Source organism: Pristiophorus japonicus, unplaced genomic scaffold (assembly GCF_044704955.1).
Source record: "Pristiophorus japonicus isolate sPriJap1 unplaced genomic scaffold, sPriJap1.hap1 HAP1_SCAFFOLD_688, whole genome shotgun sequence".
NCBI classification, from domain to species: domain Eukaryota; kingdom Metazoa; phylum Chordata; class Chondrichthyes; family Pristiophoridae; genus Pristiophorus; species Pristiophorus japonicus.
Genome location: NW_027254601.1, coordinates 162,667 through 190,421, shown reverse-complemented (window position 1 = coordinate 190,421; position 27,755 = coordinate 162,667). Strand labels below are relative to the sequence as shown.

The following is a 27,755-nucleotide window of genomic DNA, read 5'->3' as shown; positions in this document are numbered from 1 at the left end:
GAGTAATGTTCAGTGAGCTGAGAGTGTGAGTAATGTTCAGTGAGTGAGCTGAGAGTGTGAGCAATGTTCAGTGAGCTGAGAGTGTGAGTAATGTTCAGTGAGCTGAGAGTGTGAGTCATGTTCAGTGAGCTGAGTGTGAATAACGTTCAGTGAGCTGAGAGTGTGAGTAATGTTCAGTGAGCTGAGAGTGTGAGTAATGTTCAGTGAGTGAGCTGAGAGAGTGAGTAATGTTCAGTGAGCTGAGAGTGTGAGTAATGTTCAGTGAGCTGAGAGTGTGAGTAATGTTCAGTGAGCTGAGAGTGTGAGTAATGTTCAGTGAGTGAGCTGAGAGTGAGAGTAATGTTCAGTGAGTGAGCTGAGAGAGTGAGTAATGTTCAGTGAGCTGAGAGTGTGAGTAATGTTCAGTGAGTGAGCTGAGAGTGAGAGTAATGTTCAGTGAGTGAGCTGAGAGTGTGAGTAATGTTCAGTGAGTGAGCTGAGAGTGTGAGTAATGTTCAGTGAGTGAGCTGAGAGTGTGAGTAATGTTCAGTGAGTGAGCTGAGAGTGTGTGTAATGTTCAGTGAGTGAGCTGAGAGTGTGAGTAATGTTCAGTGAGTGAGCTGAGAGTGTGAGTAATGTTCAGTGAGTGAGCTGAGAGTGTGAGTAATGTTCATTGAGCTGAGAGTGTGAGTAATGTTCAGTGAGTGAGCTGAGAGTGTGAGTAATGTTCAGTGAGCTGAGAGTGTGAGTAATGTTCAGTGAGCTGAGAGTGTGAGTAATGTTCAGTGAGTGAGCTGAGAGTGTGAGTAATGTTCAGTGAGCTGAGAGTGTGAATAATGTTCAGTGAGCTGAGAGTGTGAGTAATGTTCAGTGAGCTGAGAGTGTGAGTAATGTTCAGTGAGTGAGCTGAGTGTGTGAGTAATGTTCACTGAGTGAGCTGAGAGTCTGAGTCATGTTCAGTGAGCTGAGAGTGTGAGTAATGTTCAGTGAGTGAGCTGAGTGTGTGAGCAATGTTCAGTGAGTGAGTGAGTAATGTTCAGTGAGCTGAGAGTGTGAGCAATGTTCAGTGAGTGAGCTGAGAGTGTGAATAATGTTCAGTCAGTGAGCTGAGAGTGTGAGTAATGTTCAGTGAGCTGAGAGTGTGAGTAATGTTCAGTGAGTGAGCTGAGTGTGTGAGTAATGTTCAGTGAGTGAGCTGAGAGTGTGAGTAATGTTCAGTGAGCTGAGAGTGTGAGTAATGTTCAGTGAGTGAGCTGAGAGTGTGAGTAATGTTCAGTGAGTGAGCTGAGAGTGTGAGTAATGTTCAGTGAGTGAGCTGAGAGTGTGAGTAATGTTCATTGAGCTGAGAGTGTGAGTAATGTTCAGTGAGTGAGCTGAGAGTGTGAGTAATGTTCAGTGAGCTGAGAGTGTGAGTAATGTTCAGTGAGTGAGCTGAGAGTGTGAATAACGTTCAGTGAGCTGAGAGTGTGAGTAATGTTCAGTGAGTGTGCTGAGAGAGTGAGTAATGTTCAGTGAGCTGAGAGTGTGAGTAATGTTCAGTGAGCTGAGAGTGTGAGTAATGTTCAGTGAGTGAGCTGAGAGAGTGAGTAATGTTCAGTGAGCTGAGAGTGTGAGTAATGTTCAGTGAGCTGAGAGTGTGAGTAATGTTCAGTGAGCTGAGAGTGTGAGTAATGTTCAGTGAGTGAGCTGAGAGTGTGAATAACGTTCAGTGAGCTGAGAGTGTGATTAATGTTCAGTGAGCTGAGAGTGTGAGTAATGTTCAGTGAGTGAGCTGAGAGAGTGAGTAATGTTCAGTGAGCTGAGAGTGTGAGTAATGTTCAGTGAGTGAGCTGAGTGTGAGTAATGTTCAGTGAGTGAGCTGAGAGTGTGAGTAATGTTCAGTGAGTGAGCTGAGAGTGTGAGTAATGTTCAGTGAGCTGAGAATGTGAGTAATGTTCAGTGAGCTGAGAGTGTGAGTAATGTTCAGTGAGTGAGCTGAGAGTGTGAGCAATGTTCAGTGAGCTGAGAGTGTGAGTAATGTTCAGTGAGCTGAGAGTGTGAGTCATGTTCAGTGAGCTGAGTGTGAATAACGTTCAGTGAGCTGAGAGTGTGAGTAATGTTCAGTGAGCTGAGAGTGTGAGTAATGTTCAGTGAGTGAGCTGAGAGAGTGAGTAATGTTCAGTGAGCTGAGAGTGTGAGTAATGTTCAGTGAGCTGAGAGTGTGAGTAATGTTCAGTGAGCTGAGAGTGTGAGTAATGTTCAGTGAGTGAGCTGAGAGTGAGAGTAATGTTCAGTGAGTGAGCTGAGAGTGTGAGTAATGTTCATTGAGCTGAGAGTGTGAGTAATGTTCAGTGAGTGAGCTGAGAGAGTGAGTAATGTTCAGTGAGCTGAGAGTGTGAGTAATGTTCAGTGAGTGAGCTGAGAGTGAGAGTAATGTTCAGTGAGTGAGCTGAGAGTGTGAGTAATGTTCAGTGAGTGAGCTGAGAGTGTGAGTAATGTTCAGTGAGTGAGCTGAGAGTGTGAGTAATGTTCAGTGAGTGAGCTGAGAGTGTGAGTAATGTTCAGTGAGTGAGCTGAGAGTGTGTGTAATGTTCAGTGAGTGAGCTGAGAGTGTGAGTAATGTTCAGTGAGCTGAGAGTGTGAGTAATGTTCAGTGAGTGAGCTGCGAGTGTGAGTAATGTTCAGTGAGTGAGCTGAGTGTGAGTAATGTTCAGCAAGTGAGCTGAGAGTGTGAGTAATGTTCAGTGAGTGAGCTGAGAGTGTGAGTAATGTTCAGTGAGTGAGCTGAGAGTGTGAGTAATGTTCAGTGAGTGAGCTGAGAGTGTGAGTAATGTTCAGTGAGTGAGCTGAGAGTGTGAGTAATGTTCAGTGAGTGAGCTGAGAGTGTGAGTAATGTTCAGTGAGTGAGCTGAGAGTGTGAGTAATGTTCAGTGAGTGAGCTGAGAGTGTGAGTAATGTTCAGTGAGCTGAGAGTGTGAGTAATGTTCAGTGAGTGAGCTGAGAGTGTGAGTAATGTTCAGTGAGCTGAGAGTGTGAGTCATGTTCAGTGAGCTGAGTGTGAGTAATGTTCAGTGAGCTGAGAGTGTGAGTAATGTTCAGTGAGCTGAGAGTGTGAGTAATGTTCAGTGAGCTGAGTGTGAGTAATGTTCAGTGAGCTGAGAGTGTGAGTGATGTTCAGTGAGTGAGCTGAGAGTGTGAGTAATGTTCAGTGAGCTGAGAGTGTGAGTAATGTTCAGTGAGTGAGCTGAGAGTGTGAGTAATTTTCAGTGAGTGAGCTGAGAGTGTGAGCAATGTTCAGTGAGCTGAGAGTGTGAGTAATGTTCAGTGAGTGAGCTGAGAGTCTGAGTCATGTTCAGTGAGTGAGCTGAGTGTGAGTAATGTTCAGTGAGCTGAGAGTGTGAGTAATGTTCAGTGAGTGAGCTGAGAGTGTGAGTAATGTTCAGTGAGCTGAGAGTGTGAGTAATGTTCAGTGAGTGAGCTGAGAGTGTGAGTAATGTTCAGTGAGCTGAGAGTGTGAGTAATGTTCAGTGAGTGAGCTGAGAGTGTGAGTAATGTTCAGTGAGTGAGCTGAGAGTGTGAGCAATGTTCAGTGAGCTGAGAGTGTGAGTAATGTTCAGTGAGCTGAGAGTGTGAGTCATGTTCAGTGAGCTGAGTGTGAGTAATGTTCAGTGAGTGAGCTGAGAGTCTGAGTCATGTTCAGTGAGTGAGCTGAGAGTGTGAGTAATGTTCAGTGAGCTGAGAGTGTGAGTAATGTTCAGTGAGTGAGCTGAGAGTGTGAGTAATGTTCAGTGAGCTGAGAGTGTGAGTAATGTTCAGTGAGTGAGCTGAGAGTGTGAGTAATGTTCAGTGAGCTGAGAGTGTGAGTAATGTTCAGTGAGTGAGCTGAGAGTGTGAGTAATGTTCAGTGAGTGAGCTGAGAGTGTGAGCAATGTTCAGTGAGCTGAGAGTGTGAGTAATGTTCAGTGAGCTGAGAGTGTGAGTCATGTTCAGTGAGCTGAGTGTGAGTAATGTTCAGTGAGCTGAGAGTGTGAGTAATGTTCAGTGAGCTGAGAGTGTGAGTAATGTTCAGTGAGCTGAGAGTGTGAGTAATGTTCAGTGAGTGAGCTGAGAGTGTGAGCAATGTTCAGTGAGCTGAGAGTGTGAGTAATGTTCAGTGAGTGAGCTGAGAGTCTGAGTCATGTTCAGTGAGCTGAGAGTGTGAGTAATGTTCAGTGAGCTGAGAGTGTGAGTAATGTTCAGTGAGCTGAGAGTCTGAGTCATGTTCAGTGAGCTGAGAGTGTGAGTAATGTTCAGTGAGTGAGCTGAGAGTGTGAATAATGTTCAGTCAGTGAGCTGAGAGAGTGAGTAATGTTCAGTGAGCTGAGAGTGTGAGTAATGTTCAGTGAGCTGAGAGTGTGAGTAATGTTCAGTGAGTGAGCTGAGTGTGTGAGTAATGTTCAGTGAGTGAGCTGAGAGTGTGAGTAATGTTCAGTGAGTGAGCTGAGAGAGTGAGTAATGTTCAGTGAGCTGAGAGTGTGAGTAATGTTCAGTGAGTGAGCTGAGAGTGTGAGTAATGTTCAGTGAGTGAGCTGAGAGTGTGAGTAATGTTCAGTGAGTGAGCTGCGAGTGTGAGTAATGTTCAGCGAGTGAGCTGAGAGTGTGAGTAATGTTCAGCGAGTGAGCTGAGAGTGTGAGTAATGTTCAGTGAGTGAGCTGAGAGTGTGAGTAATGTTCAGTGAGTGAGCTGAGAGTGTGAGTAATGTTCAGTGAGTGAGCTGAGAGTGTGAGTAATGTTCAGTGAGTGAGCTGAGAGTGTGAGTAATGTTCAGTGAGTGAGCTGAGAGTGTGAGTAATGTTCAGTGAGTGAGCTGAGAGTGTGAGTAATGTTCAGTGAGTGAGCTGAGAGTGTGAGTAATGTTCAGTGAGCTGAGAGTGTGAGTCATGTTCAGTGAGTGAGCTGAGAGTGTGAGTAATGTTCAGTGAGTGAGCTGAGAGTGTGAGTAATGTTCAGTGAGCTGAGAGTGTGAGTCATGTTCAGTGAGCTGAGTGTGAGTAATGATCAGTGAGCTGAGAGTGTGAGTAATGTTCAGTGAGTGAGCTGAGAGTGTGAGTAATGTTCAGTGAGCTGAGAGTGTGAGTCATGTTCAGTGAGCTGAGTGTGAGTAATGTTCAGTGAGCTGAGAGTGTGAGTAATGTTCAGTGAACTGAGAGTGTGAGTAATGTTCAGTGAGCTGAGTGTGAGTAATGTTCAGTGAGCTGAGAGTGTGAGTAATGTTCAGTGAGTGAGCTGAGAGTGTGAGTAATGTTCAGTGAGCTGAGAGTGTGAGTAATGTTCAGTGAGTGAGCTGAGAGTGTGAGTAATGTTCAGTGAGCTGAGAGTGTGAGTAATGTTCAGTGAGTGAGCTGCGAGTGTGAGTAATGTTCAGTGAGTGAGCTGAGAGTGTGAGCAATGTTCAGTGAGCTGAGAGTGTGAGTAATGTTCAGTGAGCTGAGAGTGTGAGTCATGTTCAGTGAGCTGAGTGTGAGTAATGTTCAGTGAGCTGAGAGTGTGAGTAATGTTCAGTGAGCTGAGAGTGTGAGTAATGTTCAGTGAGCTGAGAGTGTGAGTAATGTTCAGTGAGTGAGCTGAGAGTGTGAGCAATGTTCAGTGAGCTGAGAGTGTGAGTAATGTTCAGTGAGTGAGCTGAGAGTCTGAGTCATGTTCAGTGAGCTGAGAGTGTGAGTAATGTTCAGTGAGCTGAGAGTGTGAGTAATGTTCAGTGAGCTGAGAGTCTGAGTCATGTTCAGTGAGCCGAGAGTGTGAGTAATGTTCAGTGAGTGAGCTGAGAGTGTGAATAATGTTCAGTCAGTGAGCTGAGAGAGTGAGTAATGTTCAGTGAGCTGAGAGTGTGAGTAATGTTCAGTGAGCTGAGAGTGTGAGTAATGTTCAGTGAGTGAGCAGAGTGTGTGAGTAATGTTCAGTGAGTGAGCTGAGAGTGTGAGTAATGTTCAGTGAGTGAGCTGAGAGTGTGAGTAATGTTCATTGAGCTGAGAGTGTGAGTAATGTTCAGTGAGTGAGCTGAGAGTGTGAGTAATGTTCAGTGAGCTGAGAGTGTGAGTAATGTTCAGTGAGCTGAGAGTGTGAGTAATGTTCAGTGAGTGAGCTGAGAGTGTGAGTGATGTTCAGTGAGTGAGCTGAGAGTGTGAGTAATGTTCAGTGAGCTGAGAGTGTGAGTAATGTTCAGTGAGTGAGCTGCGAGTGTGAGTAATGTTCAGTGAGTGAGCTGAGAGTGTGAGTAATGTTCAGTGAGTGAGCTGAGAGTGTGAGTAATGTTCAGTGAGTGAGCTGAGAGTGTGAGTAATGTTCAGTGAGTGAGCTGAGAGTGTGAGTAATGTTCATTGAGCTGAGAGTGTGAGTAATGTTCAGTGAGTGAGCTGAGAGTGTGAGTAATGTTCAGTGAGCTGAGAGTGTGAGTAATGTTCAGTGAGCTGAGAGTGTGAGTAATGTTCAGTGAGTGAGCTGAGAGTGTGAGTAATGTTCAGTGAGCTGAGAGTGTGAGTAATGTTCAGTGAGCTGAGAGTGTGAGTAATGTTCAGTGAGTGAGCTGAGAGTGTGAATAACGTTCAGTGAGCTGAGAGTGTGAGTAATGTTCAGTGAGCTGAGAGTGTGAGTAATGTTCAGTGAGTGAGCTGAGAGAGTGAGTAATGTTCAGTGAGCTGAGAGTGTGAGTAATATTCAGTGAGCTGAGAGTGTGAGTAATGTTCAGTGAGCTGAGAGTGTGAGTAATGTTCAGTGAGTGAGCTGAGAGTGAGAGTAATGTTCAGTGAGTGAGCTGAGAGTGTGAGTAATGTTCATTGAGCTGAGAGTGTGAGTAATGTTCAGTGAGTGAGCTGAGAGAGTGAGTAATGTTCAGTGAGCTGAGAGTGTGAGTAATGTTCAGTGAGTGAGCTGAGAGTGAGAGTAATGTTCAGTGAGTGAGCTGAGAGTGTGAGTAATGTTCAGTGAGTGAGCTGAGAGTGTGAGTAATGTTCAGTGAGTGAGCTGAGAGTGTGAGTAATGTTCAGTGAGTGAGCTGAGAGTGTGTGTAATGTTCAGTGAGTGAGCTGAGAGTGTGAGTAATGTTCAGTGAGCTGAGAGTGTGAGTAATGTTCAGTGAGTGAGCTGCGAGTGTGAGTAATGTTCAGTGAGTGAGCTGAGTGTGAGTAATGTTCAGCGAGTGAGCTGAGAGTGTGAGTAATGTTCAGTGAGTGAGCTGAGAGTGTGAGTAATGTTCAGTGAGTGAGCTGAGAGTGTGAGTAATGTTCAGTGAGTGAGCTGAGAGTGTGAGTAATGTTCAGTGAGTGAGCTGAGAGTGTGAGTAATGTTCAGTGAGTGAGCTGAGAGTGTGAGTAATGTTCAGTGAGTGAGCTGAGAGTGTGAGTAATGTTCAGTGAGTGAGCTGAGAGTGTGAGTAATGTTCAGTGAGCTGAGAGTGTGAGTCATGTTCAGTGAGTGAGCTGAGAGTGTGAGTAATGTTCAGTGAGCTGAGAGTGTGAGTAATGTTCAGTGAGTGAGCTGAGAGTGTGAGTAATGTTCAGTGAGCTGAGAGTGTGAGTCATGTTCAGTGAGCTGAGTGTGAGTAATGTTCAGTGAGCTGAGAGTGTGAGTAATGTTCAGTGAGCTGAGAGTGTGAGTAATGTTCAGTGAGCTGAGTGTGAGTAATGTTCAGTGAGCTGAGAGTGTGAGTGATGTTCAGTGAGTGAGCTGAGAGTGTGAGTAATGTTCAGTGAGCTGAGAGTGTGAGTAATGTTCAGTGAGTGAGCTGAGAGTGTGAGTAATTTTCAGTGAGTGAGCTGAGAGTGTGAGCAATGTTCAGTGAGCTGAGAGTGTGAGTAATGTTCAGTGAGTGAGCTGAGAGTCTGAGTCATGTTCAGTGAGTGAGCTGAGTGTGAGTAATGTTCAGTGAGCTGAGAGTGTGAGTAATGTTCAGTGAGTGAGCTGAGAGTGTGAGTAATGTTCAGTGAGCTGAGAGTGTGAGTAATGTTCAGTGAGTGAGCTGAGAGTGTGAGTAATGTTCAGTGAGCTGAGAGTGTGAGTAATGTTCAGTGAGTGAGCTGAGAGTGTGAGTAATGTTCAGTGAGTGAGCTGAGAGTGTGAGCAATGTTCAGTGAGCTGAGAGTGTGAGTAATGTTCAGTGAGCTGAGAGTGTGAGTCATGTTCAGTGAGCTGAGTGTGAGTAATGTTCAGTGAGCTGAGAGTGTGAGTAATGTTCAGTGAGCTGAGAGTGTGAGTAATGTTCAGTGAGCTGACAGTGTGAGTAATGTTCAGTGAGCTGAGAGTGTGAGTAATGTTCAGTGAGTGAGCTGAGAGTGTGAGCAATGTTCAGTGAGCTGAGAGTGTGAGTAATGTTCAGTGAGTGAGCTGAGAGTCTGAGTCATGTTCAGTGAGCTGAGAGTGTGAGTAATGTTCAGTGAGCTGAGAGTGTGAGTAATGTTCAGTGAGCTGAGAGAGTGAGTAATGTTCAGTGAGCTGAGAGTGTGAGTAATGTTCAGTGAGCTGAGAGTGTGAGTAATGTTCAGTGAGTGAGCTGAGAGTGTGAGTAATGTTCAGTGAGTGAGCTGAGAGTGTGAGTAATGTTCAGTGAGTGAGCTGAGAGTGTGAGTAATGTTCATTGAGCTGAGAGTGTGAGTAATGTTCAGTGAGTGAGCTGAGAGTGTGAGTAATGTTCAGTGAGCTGAGAGTGTGAGTAATGTTCAGTGAGCTGAGAGTGTGAGTAATGTTCAGTGAGTGAGCTGAGAGTGTGAGTAATGTTCAGTGAGCTGAGAGTGTGAGTAATGTTCAGTGAGCTGAGAGTGTGAGTAATGTTCAGTGAGTGAGCTGAGAGTGTGAATAACGTTCAGTGAGCTGAGAGTGTGAGTAATGTTCAGTGAGCTGAGAGTGTGAGTAATGTTCAGTGAGTGAGCTGAGAGAGTGAGTAATGTTCAGTGAGCTGAGAGTGTGAGTAATGTTCAGTGAGTGAGCTGAGAGAGTGAGTAATGTTCAGTGAGCTGAGAGTGTGAGTAATGTTCAGTGAGCTGAGAGTGTGAGTAATGTTCAGTGAGCTGAGAGTGTGAGTAATGTTCAGTGAGTGAGCTGAGAGTATGAATAATGTTCAGTGAGCTGAGAGTGTGATTAATGTTCAGTGAGCTGAGAGTGTGAGTAATGTTCAGTGAGTGAGCTGAGAGAGTGAGTAATGTTCAGTGCGCTGAGAGTGTGAGTAATGTTCAGTGAGTGAGCTGAGAGTGTGAGTAATGTTCAGTGAGTGAGCTGAGAGTGTGAGTAATGTTCAGTGAGCTGAGAGTGTGAGTAATGTTCAGTGAGTGAGCTGCGAGTGTGAGTAATGTTCAGTGAGTGAGCTGAGAGTGTGAGTAATGTTCAGCGAGTGAGCTGAGAGTGTGAGTAATGTTCAGCGAGTGAGCTGAGAGTGTGAGTAATGTTCAGTGAGTGAGCTGAGAGTGTGAGTAATGTTCAGTGAGTGAGCTGAGAGTGTGAGTAATGTTCAGTGAGTGAGCTGAGAGTGTGAGTAATGTTCAGTGAGTGAGCTGAGAGTGTGAGTAATGTTCAGTGAGTGAGCTGAGAGTGTGAGTAATGTTCAGTGAGTGAGCTGAGAGTGTGAGTAATGTTCAGTGAGCTGAGAGTGTGAGTAATGTTCAGTGAGTGAGCAGAGTGTGTGAGTAATGTTCAGTGAGTGAGCTGAGAGTGTGAGTAATGTTCAGTGAGTGAGCTGAGAGTGTGAGTAATGTTCAGTGAGCTGAGAGTGTGAGTAATGTTCAGTGAGCTGAGAGTGTGAGTCATGTTCAGTGAGTGAGCTGAGAGTGTGAGTAATGATCAGTGAGCTGAGAGTGTGAGTAATGTTCAGTGAGTGAGCTGAGAGTGTGAGTAATGTTCAGTGAGCTGAGAGTGTGAGTCATGTTCAGTGAGCTGAGTGTGAGTAATGTTCAGTGAGCTGAGAGTGTGAGTAATGTTCAGTGAGCTGAGAGTGTGAGTAATGTTCAGTGAGCTGAGTGTGAGTAATGTTCAGTGAGCTGAGAGTGTGAGTAATGTTCAGTGAGTGAGCTGAGAGTGTGAGTAATGTTCAGTGAGCTGAGAGTGTGAGTAATGTTCAGTGAGTGAGCTGAGAGTGTGAGTAATTTTCAGTGAGTGAGCTGAGAGTGTGAGCAATGTTCAGTGAGCTGAGAGTGTGAGTAATGTTCAGTGAGTGAGCTGAGAGTCTGAGTCATGTTCAGTGAGTGAGCTGAGAGTGTGAGTAATGTTCAGTGAGCTGAGAGTGTGAGTAATGTTCAGTGAGTGAGCTGAGAGTGTGAGTAATGTTCAGTGAGCTGAGAGTGTGAGTAATGTTCAGTGAGTGAGCTGAGAGTGTGAGTAATGTTCAGTGAGCTGAGAGTGTGAGTAATGTTCAGTGAGTGAGCTGAGAGTGTGAGTAATGTTCAGTGAGTGAGCTGAGAGTGTGAGCAATGTTCAGTGAGCTGAGAGTGTGAGTAATGTTCAGTGAGCTGAGAGTGTGAGTCATGTTCAGTGAGCTGAGTGTGAGTAATGTTCAGTGAGCTGAGAGTGTGAGTAATGTTCAGTGAGCTGAGAGTGTGAGTAATGTTCAGTGAGCTGAGAGTGTGAGTAATGTTCAGTGAGTGAGCTGAGAGTGTGAGCAATGTTCAGTGAGCTGAGAGTGTGAGTAATGTTCAGTGAGTGAGCTGAGAGTCTGAGTCATGTTCAGTGAGCTGAGAGTGTGAGTAATGTTCAGTGAGCTGAGAGTGTGAGTAATGTTCAGTGAGCTGAGAGTCTGAGTCATGTTCAGTGAGCCGAGAGTGTGAGTAATGTTCAGTGAGTGAGCTGAGAGTGTGAATAATGTTCAGTCAGTGAGCTGAGAGAGTGAGTAATGTTCAGTGAGCTGAGAGTGTGAGTAATGTTCAGTGAGCTGAGAGTGTGAGTAATGTTCAGTGAGTGAGCAGAGTGTGTGAGTAATGTTCAGTGAGTGAGCTGAGAGTGTGAGTAATGTTCAGTGAGTGAGCTGAGAGTGTGAGTAATGTTCAGTGAGCTGAGAGTGTGAGTAATGTTCAGTGAGCTGAGAGTGTGAGTAATGTTCAGTGAGTGAGCTGAGAGTGTGAGTAATGTTCAGTGAGTGAGCTGAGAGTGTGAGTAATGTTCAGTGAGCTGAGAGTGTGAGTCATGTTCAGTGAGCTGAGTGTGAGTAATGTTCAGTGAGCTGAGAGTGTGAGTAATGTTCAGTGAGCTGAGAGTGTGAGTAATGTTCAGTGAGCTGAGAGTGTGAGTAATGTTCAGTGAGCTGAGTGTGAGTAATGTTCAGTGAGCTGAGAGTGTGAGTAATGTTCAGTGAGTGAGCTGAGAGTGTGAGTAATGTTCAGTGAGCTGAGAGTGTGAGTAATGTTCAGTGAGTGAGCTGAGAGTGTGAGTAATTTTCAGTGAGTGAGCTGAGAGTGTGAGCAATGTTCAGTGAGCTGAGAGTGTGAGTAATGTTCAGTGAGTGAGCTGAGAGTCTGAGTCATGTTCAGTGAGTGAGCTGAGAGTGTGAGTAATGTTCAGTGAGCTGAGAGTGTGAGTAATGTTCAGTGAGTGAGCTGAGAGTGTGAGTAATGTTCAGTGAGCTGAGAGTGTGAGTAATGTTCAGTGAGTGAGCTGAGAGTGTGAGTAATGTTCAGTGAGCTGAGAGTGTGAGTAATGTTCAGTGAGTGAGCTGAGAGTGTGAGTAATGTTCAGTGAGTGAGCTGAGAGTGTGAGCAATGTTCAGTGAGCTGAGAGTGTGAGTAATGTTCAGTGAGCTGAGAGTGTGAGTCATGTTCAGTGAGCTGAGTGTGAGTAATGTTCAGTGAGCTGAGAGTGTGAGTAATGTTCAGTGAGCTGAGAGTGTGAGTAATGTTCAGTGAGCTGAGAGTGTGAGTAATGTTCAGTGAGTGAGCTGAGAGTGTGAGCAATGTTCAGTGAGCTGAGAGTGTGAGTAATGTTCAGTGAGTGAGCTGAGAGTCTGAGTCATGTTCAGTGAGCTGAGAGTGTGAGTAATGTTCAGTGAGCTGAGAGTGTGAGTAATGTTCAGTGAGCTGAGAGTCTGAGTCATGTTCAGTGAGCCGAGAGTGTGAGTAATGTTCAGTGAGTGAGCTGAGAGTGTGAATAATGTTCAGTCAGTGAGCTGAGAGAGTGAGTAATGTTCAGTGAGCTGAGAGTGTGAGTAATGTTCAGTGAGCTGAGAGTGTGAGTAATGTTCAGTGAGTGAGCAGAGTGTGTGAGTAATGTTCAGTGAGTGAGCTGAGAGTGTGAGTAATGTTCAGTGAGTGAGCTGAGAGTGTGAGTAATGTTCAGTGAGCTGAGAGTGTGAGTAATGTTCAGTGAGCTGAGAGTGTGAGTAATGTTCAGTGAGTGAGCTGAGAGTGTGAGTGATGTTCAGTGAGTGAGCTGAGAGTGTGAGTAATGTTCAGTGAGCTGAGAGTGTGAGTAATGTTCAGTGAATGAGCTGCGAGTGTGAGTAATGTTCAGTGAGTGAGCTGAGAGTGTGAGTAATGTTCAGTGAGTGAGCTGAGAGTGTGAGTAATGTTCAGTGAGTGAGCTGAGAGTGTGAGTAATGTTCAGTGAGTGAGCTGAGAGTGTGAGTAATGTTCAGTGAGTGAGCTGAGAGTGTGAGTAATGTTCAGTAAGTGAGCTGAGAGTGTGAGTAATGTTCATTGAGCTGAGAGTGTGAGTAATGTTCAGTGAGTGAGCTGAGAGTGTGAGTAATGTTCAGTGAGCTGAGAGTGTGAGTAATGTTCAGTGAGCTGAGAGTGTGAGTAATGTTCAGTGAGTGAGCTGAGAGTGTGAGTAATGTTCAGTGAGCTGAGAGTGTGAGTAATGTTCAGTGAGCTGAGAGTGTGAGTAATGTTCAGTGAGTGAGCTGAGAGTGTGAATAACGTTCAGTGAGCTGAGAGTGTGAGTAATGTTCAGTGAGCTGAGAGTGTGAGTAATGTTCAGTGAGTGAGCTGAGAGAGTGAGTAATGTTCAGTGAGCTGAGAGTGTGAGTAATGTTCAGTGAGCTGAGAGTGTGAGTAATGTTCAGTGAGCTGAGAGTGTGAGTAATGTTCAGTGAGTGAGCTGAGAGTGAGAGTAATGTTCAGTGAGTGAGCTGAGAGTGTGAGTAATGTTCATTGAGCTGAGAGTGTGAGTAATGTTCAGTGAGTGAGCTGAGAGAGTGAGTAATGTTCAGTGAGCTGAGAGTGTGAGTAATGTTCAGTGAGTGAGCTGAGAGTGAGAGTAATGTTCAGTGAGTGAGCTGAGAGTGTGAGTAATGTTCAGTGAGTGAGCTGAGAGTGTGAGTAATGTTCAGTGAGTGAGCTGAGAGTGTGAGTAATGTTCAGTGAGTGAGCTGAGAGTGTGTGTAATGTTCAGTGAGTGAGCTGAGAGTGTGAGTAATGTTCAGTGAGCTGAGAGTGTGAGTAATGTTCAGTGAGTGAGCTGCGAGTGTGAGTAATGTTCAGTGAGTGAGCTGAGTGTGAGTAATGTTCAGCGAGTGAGCTGAGAGTGTGAGTAATGTTCAGTGAGTGAGCTGAGAGTGTGAGTAATGTTCAGTGAGTGAGCTGAGAGTGTGAGTAATGTTCAGTGAGTGAGCTGAGAGTGTGAGTAATGTTCAGTGAGTGAGCTGAGAGTGTGAGTAATGTTCAGTGAGTGAGCTGAGAGTGTGAGTAATGTTCAGTGAGCTGAGAGTGTGAGTAATGTTCAGTGAGTGAGCTGAGAGTGTGAGTAATGTTCAGTGAGTGAGCTGAGAGTGTGAGTAATGTTCAGTGAGTGAGCTGAGAGTGTGAGTAATGTTCAGTGAGCTGAGAGTGTGAGTCATGTTCAGTGAGTGAGCTGAGAGTGTGAGTAATGTTCAGTGAGCTGAGAGTGTGAGTAATGTTCAGTGAGTGAGCTGAGAGTGTGAGTAATGTTCAGTGAGCTGAGAGTGTGAGTCATGTTCAGTGAGCTGAGTGTGAGTAATGTTCAGTGAGCTGAGAGTGTGAGTAATGTTCAGTGAGCTGAGAGTGTGAGTAATGTTCAGTGAGCTGAGTGTGAGTAATGTTCAGTGAGCTGAGAGTGTGAGTAATGTTCAGTGAGCTGAGAGTGTGAGTAATGTTCAGTGAGCTGAGAGTGTGAGTAATGTTCAGTGAGTGAGCTGAGAGTGTGAGTAATGTTCAGTGAGCTGAGAGTGTGAGTAATGTTCAGTGAGCTGAGAGTGTGAGTAATGTTCAGTGAGCTGAGAGTGTGAGTCATGTTCAGTGAGCTGAGAGTGTGAGTAATGTTCAGTGAGTGAGCTGAGAGAGTGAGTAATGTTCAGTGAGCTGAGAGTGTGAGTAATGTTCAGTGAGCTGAGAGTGTGAGTAATGTTCAGTGAGCTGAGAGTGTGAGTAATGTTCAGTGAGTGAGCTGAGAGTGAGAGTAATGTTCAGTGAGTGAGCTGAGAGTGTGAGTAATGTTCATTGAGCTGAGAGTGTGAGTAATGTTCAGTGAGTGAGCTGAGAGAGTGAGTAATGTTCAGTGAGCTGAGAGTGTGAGTAATGTTCAGTGAGTGAGCTGAGAGTGAGAGTAATGTTCAGTGAGTGAGCTGAGAGTGTGAGTAATGTTCAGTGAGTGAGCTGAGAGTGTGAGTAATGTTCAGTGAGTGAGCTGAGAGTGTGAGTAATGTTCAGTGAGTGAGCTGAGAGTGTGTGTAATGTTCAGTGAGTGAGCTGAGAGTGTGAGTAATGTTCAGTGAGCTGAGAGTGTGAGTAATGTTCAGTGAGTGAGCTGCGAGTGTGAGTAATGTTCAGTGAGTGAGCTGAGTGTGAGTAATGTTCAGCGAGTGAGCTGAGTGTGAGTAATGTTCAGCGAGTGAGCTGAGAGTGTGAGTAATGTTCAGTGAGTGAGCTGAGAGTGTGAGTAATGTTCAGTGAGTGAGCTGAGAGTGTGAGTAATGTTCAGTGAGTGAGCTGAGAGTGTGAGTAATGTTCAGTGAGTGAGCTGAGAGTGTGAGTAATGTTCAGTGAGTGAGCTGAGAGTGTGAGTAATGTTCAGTGAGTGAGCTGAGAGTGTGAGTAATGTTCAGTGAGTGAGCTGAGAGTGTGAGTAATGTTCAGTGAGTGAGCTGAGAGTGTGAGTAATGTTCAGTGAGTGAGCTGAGAGTGTGAGTAATGTTCAGTGAGCTGAGAGTGTGAGTCATGTTCAGTGAGTGAGCTGAGAGTGTGAGTAATGTTCAGTGAGCTGAGAGTGTGAGTAATGTTCAGTGAGTGAGCTGAGAGTGTGAGTAATGTTCAGTGAGCTGAGAGTGTGAGTCATGTTCAGTGAGCTGAGTGTGAGTAATGTTCAGTGAGCTGAGAGTGTGAGTAATGTTCAGTGAGCTGAGAGTGTGAGTAATGTTCAGTGAGCTGAGTGTGAGTAATGTTCAGTGAGCTGAGAGTGTGAGTAATGTTCAGTGAGTGAGCTGAGAGTGTGAGTAATGTTCAGTGAGCTGAGAGTGTGAGTAATGTTCAGTGAGTGAGCTGAGAGTGTGAGTAATGTTCAGTGAGTGAGCTGAGAGTGTGAGCAATGTTCAGTGAGCTGAGAGTGTGAGTAATGTTCAATGAGCTGAGAGTGTGAGTCATGTTCAGTGAGCTGAGTGTGAGTAATGTTCAGTGAGTGAGCTGAGAGTCTGAGTCATGTTCAGTGAGTGAGCTGAGAGTGTGAGTAATGTTCAGTGAGCTGAGAGTGTGAGTAATGTTCAGTGAGTGAGCTGAGAGTGTGAGTAATGTTCAGTGAGCTGAGAGTGTGAGTAATGTTCAGTGAGTGAGCTGAGAGTGTGAGTAATGTTCAGTGAGCTGAGAGTGTGAGTAATGTTCAGTGAGTGAGCTGAGAGTGTGAGTAATGTTCAGTGAGTGAGCTGAGAGTGTGAGCAATGTTCAGTGAGCTGAGAGTGTGAGTAATGTTCAGTGAGCTGAGAGTGTGAGTCATGTTCAGTGAGCTGAGTGTGAGTAATGTTCAGTGAGCTGAGAGTGTGAGTAATGTTCAGTGAGCTGAGAGTGTGAGTAATGTTCAGTGAGCTGAGAGTGTGAGTAATGTTCAGTGAGCTGAGAGTGTGAGTAATGTTCAGTGAGTGAGCTGAGAGTGTGAGCAATGTTCAGTGAGCTGAGAGTGTGAGTAATGTTCAGTGAGTGAGCTGAGAGTGTGAGTCATGTTCAGTGAGCTGAGAGTGTGAGTAATGTTCAGTGAGCTGAGAGTGTGAGTAATGTTCAGTGAGCTGAGAGTCTGAGTCATGTTCAGTGAGCTGAGAGTGTGAGTAATGTTCAGTGAGTGAGCTGAGAGTGTGAATAATGTTCAGTCAGTGAGCTGAGAGAGTGAGTAATGTTCAGTGAGCTGAGAGTGTGAGTAATGTTCAGTGAGCTGAGAGTGTGAGTAATGTTCAGTGAGTGAGCTGAGTGTGTGAGTAATGTTCAGTGAGTGAGCTGAGAGTGTGAGTAATGTTCAGTGAGTGAGCTGAGAGTGTGAGTAATGTTCAGTGAGCTGAGAGTGTGAGTAATGTTCAGTGAGTGAGCTGAGAGTGTGAGTAATGTTCAGTGAGTGAGCTGAGAGTGTGAGTAATGTTCATTGAGCTGAGAGTGTGAGTAATGTTCAGTGAGTGAGCTGAGAGTGTGAGTAATGTTCAGTGAGCTGAGAGTGTGAGTAATGTTCAGTGAGCTGAGAGTGTGAGTAATGTTCAGTGAGTGAGCTGAGAGTGTGAGTGATGTTCAGTGAGTGAGCTGAGAGTGTGAGTAATGTTCAGTGAGTGAGCTGAGAGTGTGAGTAATGTTCAGTGAGCTGAGAGTGTGAGTAATGGTCAGTGAGTGAGCTGAGAGTGTGAGTAATGTTCAGTGAGTGAGCTGAGAGTGTGAGTAATGTTCAGTGAGCTGAGAGTGTGAGTAATGTTCAGTGAGCTGAGAGTGAGAGTAATGTTCAGTGAGTGAGCTGAGAGTGTGAGTAATGTTCAGTGAGTGAGCTGAGAGTGTGAGTAATGTTCAGTGAGTGAGCTGAGAGTGTGAGTAATGATCAGTGAGCTGAGAGTGTGAGTAATGTTCAGTGAGCTGTGAGTGTGAGTAATGATCAGTGAGCTGAGAGTGTGAGTAATGTTCAGTGAGTGAGCTGAGAGTGTGAGTAATGTTCAGTGAGCGAGCTGAGAGTGTGAGTAATGTTCAGTGAGCTCAGAGTGTGAGTAATGTTCAGTGAGCTGAGAGTGTGAATAACGTTCAGTGAGCTGAGAGTGTGAGTAATGTTCAGTGAGCTGAGAGTGTGAGTAATGTTCAGTGAGCTGAGAGTGTGAGTAATGTTCAGTGACTGAGCTGAGAGTGTGAGTAATGTTCAGTGAGCTGAAAGTGTGAGTAATGTTCAGTGAGTGAGCTGAGAGTGTGAGTAATGTTCAGTGAGCTGAGAGTGTGAGTAATGTTCAGTGAGTGAGCTGAGAGTGTGAGTAATGTTCAGTGACTGAGCTGAGAGTGTGAGTAATGTTCAGTGAGCTGAGAGTGTGAGTAATGTTCAGTGACTGAGCTGAGAGTGTGAGTAATGTTCAGTGAGCTGAGAGTGTGAGTAATGTTCAGTGAGTGAGCTGAGAGTGTGAGTAATGTTCAGTGAGTGAGCTGTCAGTGTGAGTAATGTTCAGTGAGTGAGCTGAGAGTGTGAGTAATGTTCAGTGAGTGAGCTGAGAGTGTGAGTAATGTTCAGTGAGCTGAGAGTGTGAGCAATGTTCAGTGAGTGAGCTGAGAGTGTGAGTAATGTTCAGTGAGTGAACTGAGAGTGTGAGTAATGTTCAGTGACTGAGCTGAGAGTGTGAGTAATGTTCAGTGAGCTGAGAGTGTGAGTAATGTTCAGTGACTGAGCTGAGAGTAATGTTCAGTGAGCTGAGAGTGTGAGTAATGTTCAGTGAGTGAGCTGAGAGTGTGAGTAATGTTCAGTGAGTGAGCTGAGTGTGTGAGTAATGTTCAGTGAGCTGAGAGTGTGAGTAATGTTCACTGAGTGAGCTGAGAGTGTGAGTAATGTTCAGTGAGCTGAGAGTGTGAGTAATGTTCAGTGAGCTGAGAGTGTGAGTAATGTTCAGTGAGTGAGCTGAGAGTGTGAGTAATGTTCAGTGAGCTGAGAGTGTGAGCAATGTTCAGTGAGCTGAGAGTGTGAGTAATGTTCAGTGAGCTGAGAGTATGAGTAATGTTCATTGAGTGAGCTGAGAGTGTGAGTAATGTTCAGTGAGTGAGCTGAGTGTGAGTAATGTTCAGTGAGCTGAGAGTGTGAGTAATGTTCAGTGAGCTGAGAGTGTGAGTAATGTTCAGTGAGTGAGCTGAGAGTGTGAGTAATGTTCAGTGAGTGAGCTGAGAGTGTGAGTAATGGTCAGTGAGTGAGCTGAGAGTGTGAGTAATGTTCAGTGAGTGAGCTGAGAGTGTGAGTAATGTTCAGTCAGTGGGTAAAGAACAGGCACGGAACCGGCACTGAGCTCCAGCCTTGTGTGGCACCGACCACAGACCGGGAAAATTCAGGAGTGCGCGCCACATTATTCTTGTTAAAACTGAAATTGAGTAATGGGATGGAGTCATACTTTGACACAGGCACATTGTCAGGCAGCCAGAGGGAAAGAAGGGATAAAGGGTTGGCATGCAGGTCTCACAATGGACCGAGTCAGACCCGAGGCTGTGAATCGCTCCCTCTCTGCCTGTTGTACACGTGGCATTATTCGTGGTAATGGTTGTGGTACATGTGACAGCAGCAGTCATGGTTCTTGTAATTATTTCCTCTGAAAGTCAACGAGTGCCTTGACCTTGAGACAACTTATAAACGTGAAAAAATATCCACACCCAAACATCTTTCACCTCCTCAGCACGTGACCAAGCACTTTACAGCCAATGAAGCCCTTTTATTTAAAGCGTGGTCAATGTTGTAATATCGGAACTGCGTCAGCCAATGTGTGTACAGCAAGCTCCCACACCAGCAGTGATAAACAACCAAATAATCAGGGGTTTAAAAAAAAAATGATGTTGGTTGAGGTTTAAATATTGGACAGTGCAGCACGAAGAACTCCCCTCCTTTTCTTCGAAATAGTGCAGTGGGATCTTTTACATCTATAAGAGGCAGCAGACAAGACACCGCTTTAACATCGCATCTAAAAGGCAGCACCTCTGACAGTGCTGCGCTCCCTCAGTACTGCCCCTCCGACAGTGCGGCTCTCCCTCAGCACTGACCCTCCGACAGTGCAGCTCTCCCTCAGTACTGCCCCTCCGACAGTGCGGCGCTCCCTCAGTACTGCCCCTACGACAGTGCGGCGCTCCCTCAGTACTGCCCCTCCGACAGTGCGGCGCTCCCTCAGTACTGCCCCTCCGACAGTGCGGCGCTCCCTCAGTACTGCCCCTCCGACAGTGCGGCGCTCCCTCAGTACTGCCCCTCCGACAGTGCGGCACTCCCTCAGTAATGCCCCTCCCACAGTGCAGATCTCCCTCAGTACTGCCCCTCCGACAGTGCGGCGCTCCCTCAGTACTGCCCCTCTGACAGTGCAGCACTCCCTCAGTACTGCCCCTCCGACAGTGCGGCTCTCCCTCAGTACCGCCCCTCCAACAGTGCAGCACTCCCTCAGTACTGCCCCTCCGACAGTGCGGCGCTCCCTCAGTACTGCCCCTCCGACAGTGCGGCGCTCCCTCAGTACTGCCCCTCCGACAGTGCAGCGCTCCCTCAGTACTGCCCCTCCGACAGTGCGGCGCTCCCTCAGTACTGCCCCTCCGACAGTGCGGCGCTCCCTCAGTACTGCCCCTCCGACAGTGCGGCTCTCCCTCAGTACTGCCCCTCCGACAGTGCGGCGCTCCCTCAGTACTGCCCCTCCGACAGTGCAGCGCTACCTCAGTACTGCCCCTCCGACAGTGCAGCACTCCCTCAGTACTGCCCCTCCGACAGTGCGGCACTCCAGTGGCCTTGGTGTCTTGCAGCAGGGTCAGGGTCAGGGTCAGGGAATTTACACATGTTGGTTGGCTGGCTCCCACACATTTATACTGTAGCTGGAGAGTTTTACTCGGGGACGGTAGCAGTAGCAGTATCAATGCAAGTCGTTCTTTGTTATTGCCGGCAACACTCGTTGGTGGAGGTGCCAAGAACAGACTGTGAATGTTGTACCTTTGTCAGGAGTAGCGTGTGTCAGGAGTAGTGTGTTGGGGGCGGTTGTGTCTGAGGCAGCGGGTGAGACACACTCCGGGTCCCTTCGGTCAGAGGGCCCGGCCCAACGACACACTCCGGGTCCCTTCGGTCAGAGGGCCCGGCCCAACAACACACTCCGGGTCCCTTCGGCCCGAGGGCCCAGCCCAACGACACACTCCGGGTCCCTTCGGTCAGAGGGCCCGGTCCAACGACACACTCCGGGTCCCTTCGGTCAGTGGGCCCGGCCCAACGACACACTCCGGGTCCCTTCGGTCAGAGGGCCCGGCCCAACGACACACTCCGGGTCCCTTCGGTCAGAGGGCCCGGCCCAACAACACACTCCGGGTCCCTTCGGCCCGAGGGCCCGGCCCAACAACACACTCCGGGTCCCTTCGGTCAGTGGGCCCGGCCCAACGACACACTCCGGGTCCCTTCGGTCAGAGGGCCCGGCCCAACGACACACTCCGGGTCCCTTCGGTCAGTGGGCCCGGCCCAACAATGCACTCCGGGTCCCTTCGGCCCGAGGGCCCGGCCCAACAACACACTCCGGGTCCCTTCGGTCAGAGGGCCCAGCCCAACGACACACTCCGGGTCCCTTCGGTCAGTGGGCCCGGCCCAACAATGCACTCCGGGTCCCTTCGGTCAGAGGGCCCAGCCCAACGACACACTCCGGGTCCCTTCGGTCAGTGGGCCCGGCCCAACAATGCACTCCGGGTCCCTTCGGCCCGAGGGCCCGGCCCAACAACACACTCCGGGTCCCTTCGGTCAGAGGGCCCAGCCCAACGACACACTCCGGGTCCCTTCGGTCAGAGGGCCCAGCCCAACGACACACTCCGGGTCCCTTCGGTCAGAGGGCCCGGCCCAACGACACACTCCGGGTCCCTTCGGCCCGAGGGCCCGGCCCAACGACACACTCCGGGTCCCTTCGGCCCGAGGGCCCGGCCCAACGACACACTCCGGGTCCCTTCGGTCAGAGGGCCCGGCCCAACGACACACTCCGGGTCCCTTCGGTCAGTGGGCCCGGCCCAACGACACACTCCGGATCCCTTCGGTCAGTGGGCCCGGCCCAACGACACACTCCGGGTCCCTTCGGTCAGAGGGCCCGGCCCAACAACACACTCCGGGTCCCTTCGGTCAGAGGGCCCGGCCCAACAACACACTCCGGGTCCCTTCGGTCAGTGGGCCCGGCCCAACGACACACTCCGGGTCCCTTCGGTCAGTGGGCCCGGCCCAATGACACACTCCGGGTCCCTTCGGCCCGAGGGCCCGGCCCAACAATGCACTCCGGGTCCAACGATGGGCTGTACCTGCCCTCGGTCGCTCGCGGTGAACACTAACTTTTTAACAATGCCATTTACATTTTAGACTTTTTAAAATAAATCAACTTTTCACAAACTCTTAATCTGTTTATTAAATCTTCAATCAACTTATGTAACTTTTCTTTTCAATAATTTGGAAATACTTTTAAACTCTTGAACTTTTAGAACAACTTTGGGTAAATTTTTAACCTTGGAAGGAACTTTCCAAAACATCCCTGGGAACCCGAGCCGACAGCTGACCTTCCTAATGCCTGCCCCCCAGCCCAGCCTCGGGCCATCTACCATTGATGGCGCTACCCGGCGCAGAGCTTGCGGCCAACACTTCGCTGTCGGCAATCAGGCTTATCGAGCTGTGCCTGGTCTCCAGTTGCCTTCGATGCCCTTGCCACCGGACCAAGACCTTGTTCAGCTAAGCCCGTGTGGTTGCTGGTGTGCAGCGGCCACCCCATGTTAAAAGAACTCACGCACAGGCATCTTCCACTCCGTCAGTATGAAGTTCGGACAATCCCAACAGCAACAGGCCGGAACTCCGCACCGTGATAGTTGCTCGGGAACTCAGACGTTTTGACACTGACATCGCCGCCCTAAGCGAGACCCGGCGGGCAGGGGAAGGCCAGTTAAAGGAACATGGTGGAGATTACACCTTCTTCTGGAAAGGGAAACCAGAGGCAGAACGCCGCCTTCAAGGAGTCGGCTTTGTCGTCAAAAATGAGCTGGTCAACTGCCTCAAAGACTCCCCCTGTGGGGTCAACGAACGCCTCATGGCTCTCCATATCACCCTATCTCGGAACCACTGTGCCACAGTCATCAGTGCGTAGCCCCCACACTCGATGCAATGGATGAGGCTAAAGAGGGTTTTTATTCCAACCTCGAGACATCCCTGTCCCGCGTCCCTGCGGGCGACAAATTGAAGATCCTAGGTGACTTTAATGCCAGGATCGGCAAAGACACAGCCCCCTGGGGAGATGTGATTGACAGAGAGGGGTGTAGGGAATGCCAACTCCAGCGGTACGCTACTCCTGACAAAATGTCGAGAACATGAACTCCTCATCACCAACAACCTGTTCCGCCAGAGGGACAAATACAAGGCATCGTAGCAACACCCTCGCTCCAAACACTGGCACCTGCTCGACTATGTCATCGTCCGAGCCAGGGATTGCAAGGATGTGTGCATCACCCACGCCATGACAGGAGCTGACGACTGCTGGATGGACCATCACCTAATCCAATCCATCATCAACATTAACATCGCCCCAAAGCAGAGGGGACAGCAGAAGCAGTTCCGCAAAAAAGTGCCGGGACACTTAGAGACCCAGCTAAGAGAGCCCTATACAGCCAGCGCCTCACAGCCAATCTGGCGTGCCTTGATGACCCCGAGATGCTGAATCCCCACAGCGCTTGGTCTGCCCTCCAGGCCTCTATAACCAGTGCCTGTGAAGAGACACTTGGTCACTCAACCAGAAAACATCAGGACTGGTTTGATGAAAATGATCAGGAGATCGAAAATCTAATAGACCGCAAGCACAAAGCATTTCTGAGCCTCAAGCAACAGCCCAACTCAGGAGCTGCAAAACAACATTACAGTCGGCTCAAGGCTCAGGTCCAGCAAAAAACCCGGGACCTAAAGAACAGGTGGTGGATGGAGAAAGCACAGGAGATACAACAACTGGCCGACAGCCACGATATGCGAGGATTCTTCGCTGCAGTCAAGGCCATCTACGGTCCAAACTCCCAAGGGCCCACCCTGCTCCTGGCCAAGAACGGGGAAACACTCATTAAGGACACCGAGGCTGTCAGGGCCCGATGGAAGGAGCACTTTGAAGATCTCCTCAATCAAGACTCTGCCTTTGACTCGAGTGTTCTCGACCCCATCCCGCAGCATGCGACCCGCCACACCTCAGTGAAACCCCAATGTTGCACGGGGTTGGCAAAGACATAAAACAGCTCAAGAATAACAAAGCTACGGGTGCGGATGGAATCCCTGCTGAGGTGCTAAAGTATGGCGGAGAGGCGCTGTTGGCGCGGATACATGACTTCATCTCTCTCATCTGGAGGGAGGAGAGCATGACTGGAGATCTCAGAGATGCAGTGATTGTGACCATTTTTAAAAAGGGGGACAAGTCCGACTGCAGTACTACAGGGGAATCTCCCTGCTTTCAGCCACTGGGAACGTTGTCACTCGAGTTCTCCTCAGTTGTCTTCACCCTGTGGCCGGCCGAGGAGCTCCTCCCGGAGTCATAAAGCAGATTTTGTCCCCTACGGGGCACAACAGACAAGATCTTTGCAGCGAGACAGCTGCAGGAAAAATGCAGGGAGCAGCGCCAGCCCTTATACATGACCTTCGATCTTACAAAGGCCTTTGACACTGTCAACCGCGAGGGTCTATGGAGCGTCCTCCTCCGTTTCGGATGCCTCCAAAAGTTTGTCAACATCCTTCGCCTGCTCCACGATGACATGCAGGCCGTGATCCTTACCAACGGATCCATTACAGACCCAATCCACGTCCGGACCGGGGTCAAACAGGGCTGCGTTATCGCTCCAACCCTCTTCTCAATCTTCCTCGCCACCATGCTCCACCTCACAGTCAACAAGCTCCCCGCTGGAGTGGAATTAAACTACAGAACCAGAGGGAACCTGTTTAACCTACGCCGTCTCCAGGCCAGGTCTAAGATCACCCCAACCTCTGACATTGAGCTGCAGTATGTGGACGACGTCTGTGTCTGTGCACATTGAGAGGCTGAACTCCAGGATATAGTCAATGTATTCACTGAGGCATATGGACGCATGGGCCTTACGCTTAACATCCGTAAGACAAAGGTCCTTCACCAGCCTGTCATCACCGCACAGCACTGCCCTCCAGTCATCAAGATCCACGGCACGGTCCTGGACAACATGGACCATTTCCCATACCTCGGGAGCCTCTTATCAACAAAGGCAGACATTGATGTGTAGATTCAGCATCGCCTCCAGTGCACCAGTGTAGCCTTCGGCCGCCCGAGGAAAAGAGTGTTTGAAGACCAGGCCCTCAAATCTACCACTGAGCTCATGGTCTACAGGGGTGTAGTAATACTCTTTGTCCTGTATGGCTCAGAGACATGGACCATGTACAGTAGACACCTCAAGTCACTGGAGAAATACCACCAACGATGTCTCCGCAAGATCCTACAAATCCCCGGGAGGACAGATGCACCAACGTTAGCGTCCTCGACCAGGCCAACATCCCCACCCTTGAAGAACTGACCACACTCGATCAGCTTCGCTGGGCAGGCCACATAGTTCGCATCACAGACACGAGACTCCCAAAGCAAGCGCTCTACTCAGAACTCCTTCTCGGCAAACGAGCCAAAGGTGGGCAGCGGAAACGTTACAAGGACACCCTCAAAGCCTCCCTGATAAAGTGCAACATCCCCACTGACACCTGGGAGTCCCTGGCCAAAGATCGCCCGAAGTGGAGGAAGTGCATCCGGGAGGGTGCTGAGCACCTCGAGTCTCAACGCCAGGAACGCGAAGAGGTTAGGCGCAGGCAGCGGAAGGAACGTGCGACAAATCAGTCCCACTCACCGCCCCACTTCCCCTGACGAATGTCAGTCCCACCTGTGACAGTCTGTGGCTCTCGTATTGGACTGTTTAGTCACCAAAGAACTCACTTTAGGAGTGGAAGCAAGCCTTCCTCAATTCCGAGGGACTACCTATGATAATGATGATGCTGCTCCCTCAGTACTGTCCCTCCGACAGTGCGATGCTCCCTCAGTACCGCCCCTCCAACAGTGCGGCACTCCCTCGGTACCGCCCCTCCGACAGTGCGGCGCTCCCTCAGTACTGCCCCTCCGACAGTGCGGCACTCCCTCAGTACCGCCCCTCCGACAGTGCGGCGCTCCCTCAGTGCTGCGCTCCCTCAGTACCGCCCCTCCGACAGTGCTGCACTCCCTCAGTACTGCCCCTCCGACAGTGCGGCACTCCCTCAGTACCGCCCCTCCGACAGTGCGGCGCTCCCTCAGTGCCGCCCCTCCGACAGTGCGGCGCTCCCTCAGTACCGCCCCTCCGACAGTGCGGCACTCCCTCAGTACTGCCCCTCCGACAGTGCGGCGCTCCCTCAGTACTGCCCCTCCGACAGTGCGGCGCTCCCTCAGTACTGCCCCTCCGACAGTGCGGCGCTCCCTCAGCACTGCCCCTCCGACATGCGGCGTTCCCTCAGTACTGCCCCTCTGACAGTGCGGCGCTCCCTCAGTACTGCCCCTCCGACAGTGCGGCGCTCCCTCAGCACTGCCCCTCTGACAGTGCGGCGCTCCCTCAGTACTGCCCCTCTGACAGTGCGGCGCTCCCTCAGTACTGCCCCTCCGACAGTGCGGCGCTCCCTCAGTACTGCCCCTCCGACAGAGCGGCGCTCCCTCAGCACTGCCTGGATAATGTGCTCAAGTCTCTGGAGTGGGGCTTGAACCCAAAATATTCTGCTGAATCGTTACCACTGAGCCATGGCCGATAGCTGAAGTTTCACATTGTTTGCGAAGTGCTTGTTGACACCGCTGAACAATGTGGCAACGTGCTGAGTAGCATCATTTGTGGCAGTCACAGCACCAATCACAAGACACAAGAGCTGACCAGCTGCCTCCAGGCAGGACACACACTCACCTGGCTATGTTACCTGCTGCAGAAACAAGGGAATTCTGAGATATGGAGGCCACTCGGCTCATCCCATGGCCTTCAAGACCCAGGTCATACACCTGAAAACCAGAGCAAACGAGTCAGTCTCTCTGTAGCACAGAGGATGGGTGTTGGGGCGAGCGGGAGTCACACAGCCAATGGGTGTCACACAGCCAATGGGCGATAGCCCCTCCAGCGCACACAGCCAATGGGCGACAGCCCCTCGGGCGCACACAGCCAATGGGCGACAGCCCCTCGGGCGCACACAGCCAATGGGCGACAGCCCCTCGGGCGCACACAGCCAATGGGCGACAGGCCCTCGGGCGCACACAGCCAATGGGCGACAGGCCCTCGGGGCGCACACAGCCAATGGGCGACAACCCCTCCCCTCGCGCGCACACAGCCAATGGCGGCAGCCCCTCGCGCACACACAGCCAATGGGCGGCAGCCCCTCCCCTCGCGCACACACAGCCAATGGGCGGCAGCCCCTCCCCTCGGGCACACACAGTCAATGGGCGCCAGCCCCTCCCCTTGCGCGCACACAGCCAATGGGCGGCAGCCCCTCCCCTCGCGCACACACAGCCAATGGGCGGCAGCCCCTCCCCTCGCGCGCACACAGCCAATGGGCGGCAGCCCCTCCCCTCGCGCACACACAGCCAATGGGCGGCAGCCCCTCCCCTCGCGCGCACACAGCCAATGGGCGGCAGCCCCTCCCCTCGCGCGCACACAGCCAATGGGCAGCAGCCCCTCGCGCACACACAGCCAATGGGCGGCAGCCCCTCGCGCACACACAGCCAATGGGCGGCAGCCCCTCGCGCACACACAGCCGCTCCCTACCTGCAGGACTCCCTTCTCGGAGCGAGTGTACAGGATGTTGCGAGAGTTATCGATGGCGATCTGAACGATCGGGTCTGGAGACAGGAAAACAATTAGCAAATAAAAGTGACAAAGCCCAAGGCTGTGGCAACAATGGTTCAGTGATCGAGGGGTCAATCCATGGGGAGCCTGTGGGAGAAGTTTGCTTTGATCCAGTGAAGTGTACATTCGACGGACATCTTTCAGAATATAAGATTTGGGGATGTGGGTAATTGGAGATGGGACGGGTGGTGAGTGCAGCGAGCTCGGGGGGAGGGTGGGGGGGGGGGGGAACAGGTGACATTGGTCCCCTGGTTCACAAAGCTCTGGGGCTTTTCATCGGCTCATGCCTGGCTCTGACCTCGACTCATTGATCGAGATCGATGGCTGTGATTAGCCAACAACTCCACGATATTCTGCGACCATCAGGATGGTAAAACTCGCTGGATTTGGGTATTTTTCCGACTAGCGATTACGATGTTCCTCTGCACGACACACAGCCACCGTACAGCAGTATCCCTCCAACAATTCCCACTGGACCAAGTGCTCACGGCCCTTGGGCTGATGCTGAATTGCTCCAGTTCACCAGCAGCAGCCTGCTCCTGCTCTGCAAATCAAAGCCAGGTCCAGGTTGGCGACTGTTGTGTGACCTGCGGAGATGTTGAAGCTCATGAGCAGGTCCGCTGGACAAAGACATTGTACTCAGATCCACAGCCTGTGCCCGGGGCCCACACACAGCTTCGATTCTACTCACCGTCTTCAGAGAAGGTGAACTGCAGCAACGAGGGAACCAGGAAGGACAGGGAGCTCTTGGAGTGATTTATCTTCCTGCATCGCTGGCTAAACCAACCCGCCTCGGCCTGGAATACCAGGGAGATGGATGGATTAAAACACACACACTGCCCGCT

At 49.6% G+C, this 27,755-nt stretch overlaps 1 protein-coding gene across 1 annotated transcript in view; it reads right to left on the bottom strand.

Moving 5' to 3' along the window:
* The window catches only part of LOC139256182 (nuclear pore complex protein Nup155-like), a 123,442-nt gene that overhangs the window by 60,812 nt on the left and 34,875 nt on the right, over positions 1 to 27,755 (bottom strand). The window contains exons 7-9 of the mRNA XM_070874128.1: positions 27,602 to 27,707; positions 26,830 to 26,903; positions 25,981 to 26,072 (exon numbers count right to left, since the gene is read on the bottom strand). Of these exons, the coding sequence (XP_070730229.1) occupies positions 25,981 to 26,072; positions 26,830 to 26,903; positions 27,602 to 27,707 (272 nt within the window). The remainder of the gene's footprint in view (positions 1 to 25,980; positions 26,073 to 26,829; positions 26,904 to 27,601; positions 27,708 to 27,755) is intronic.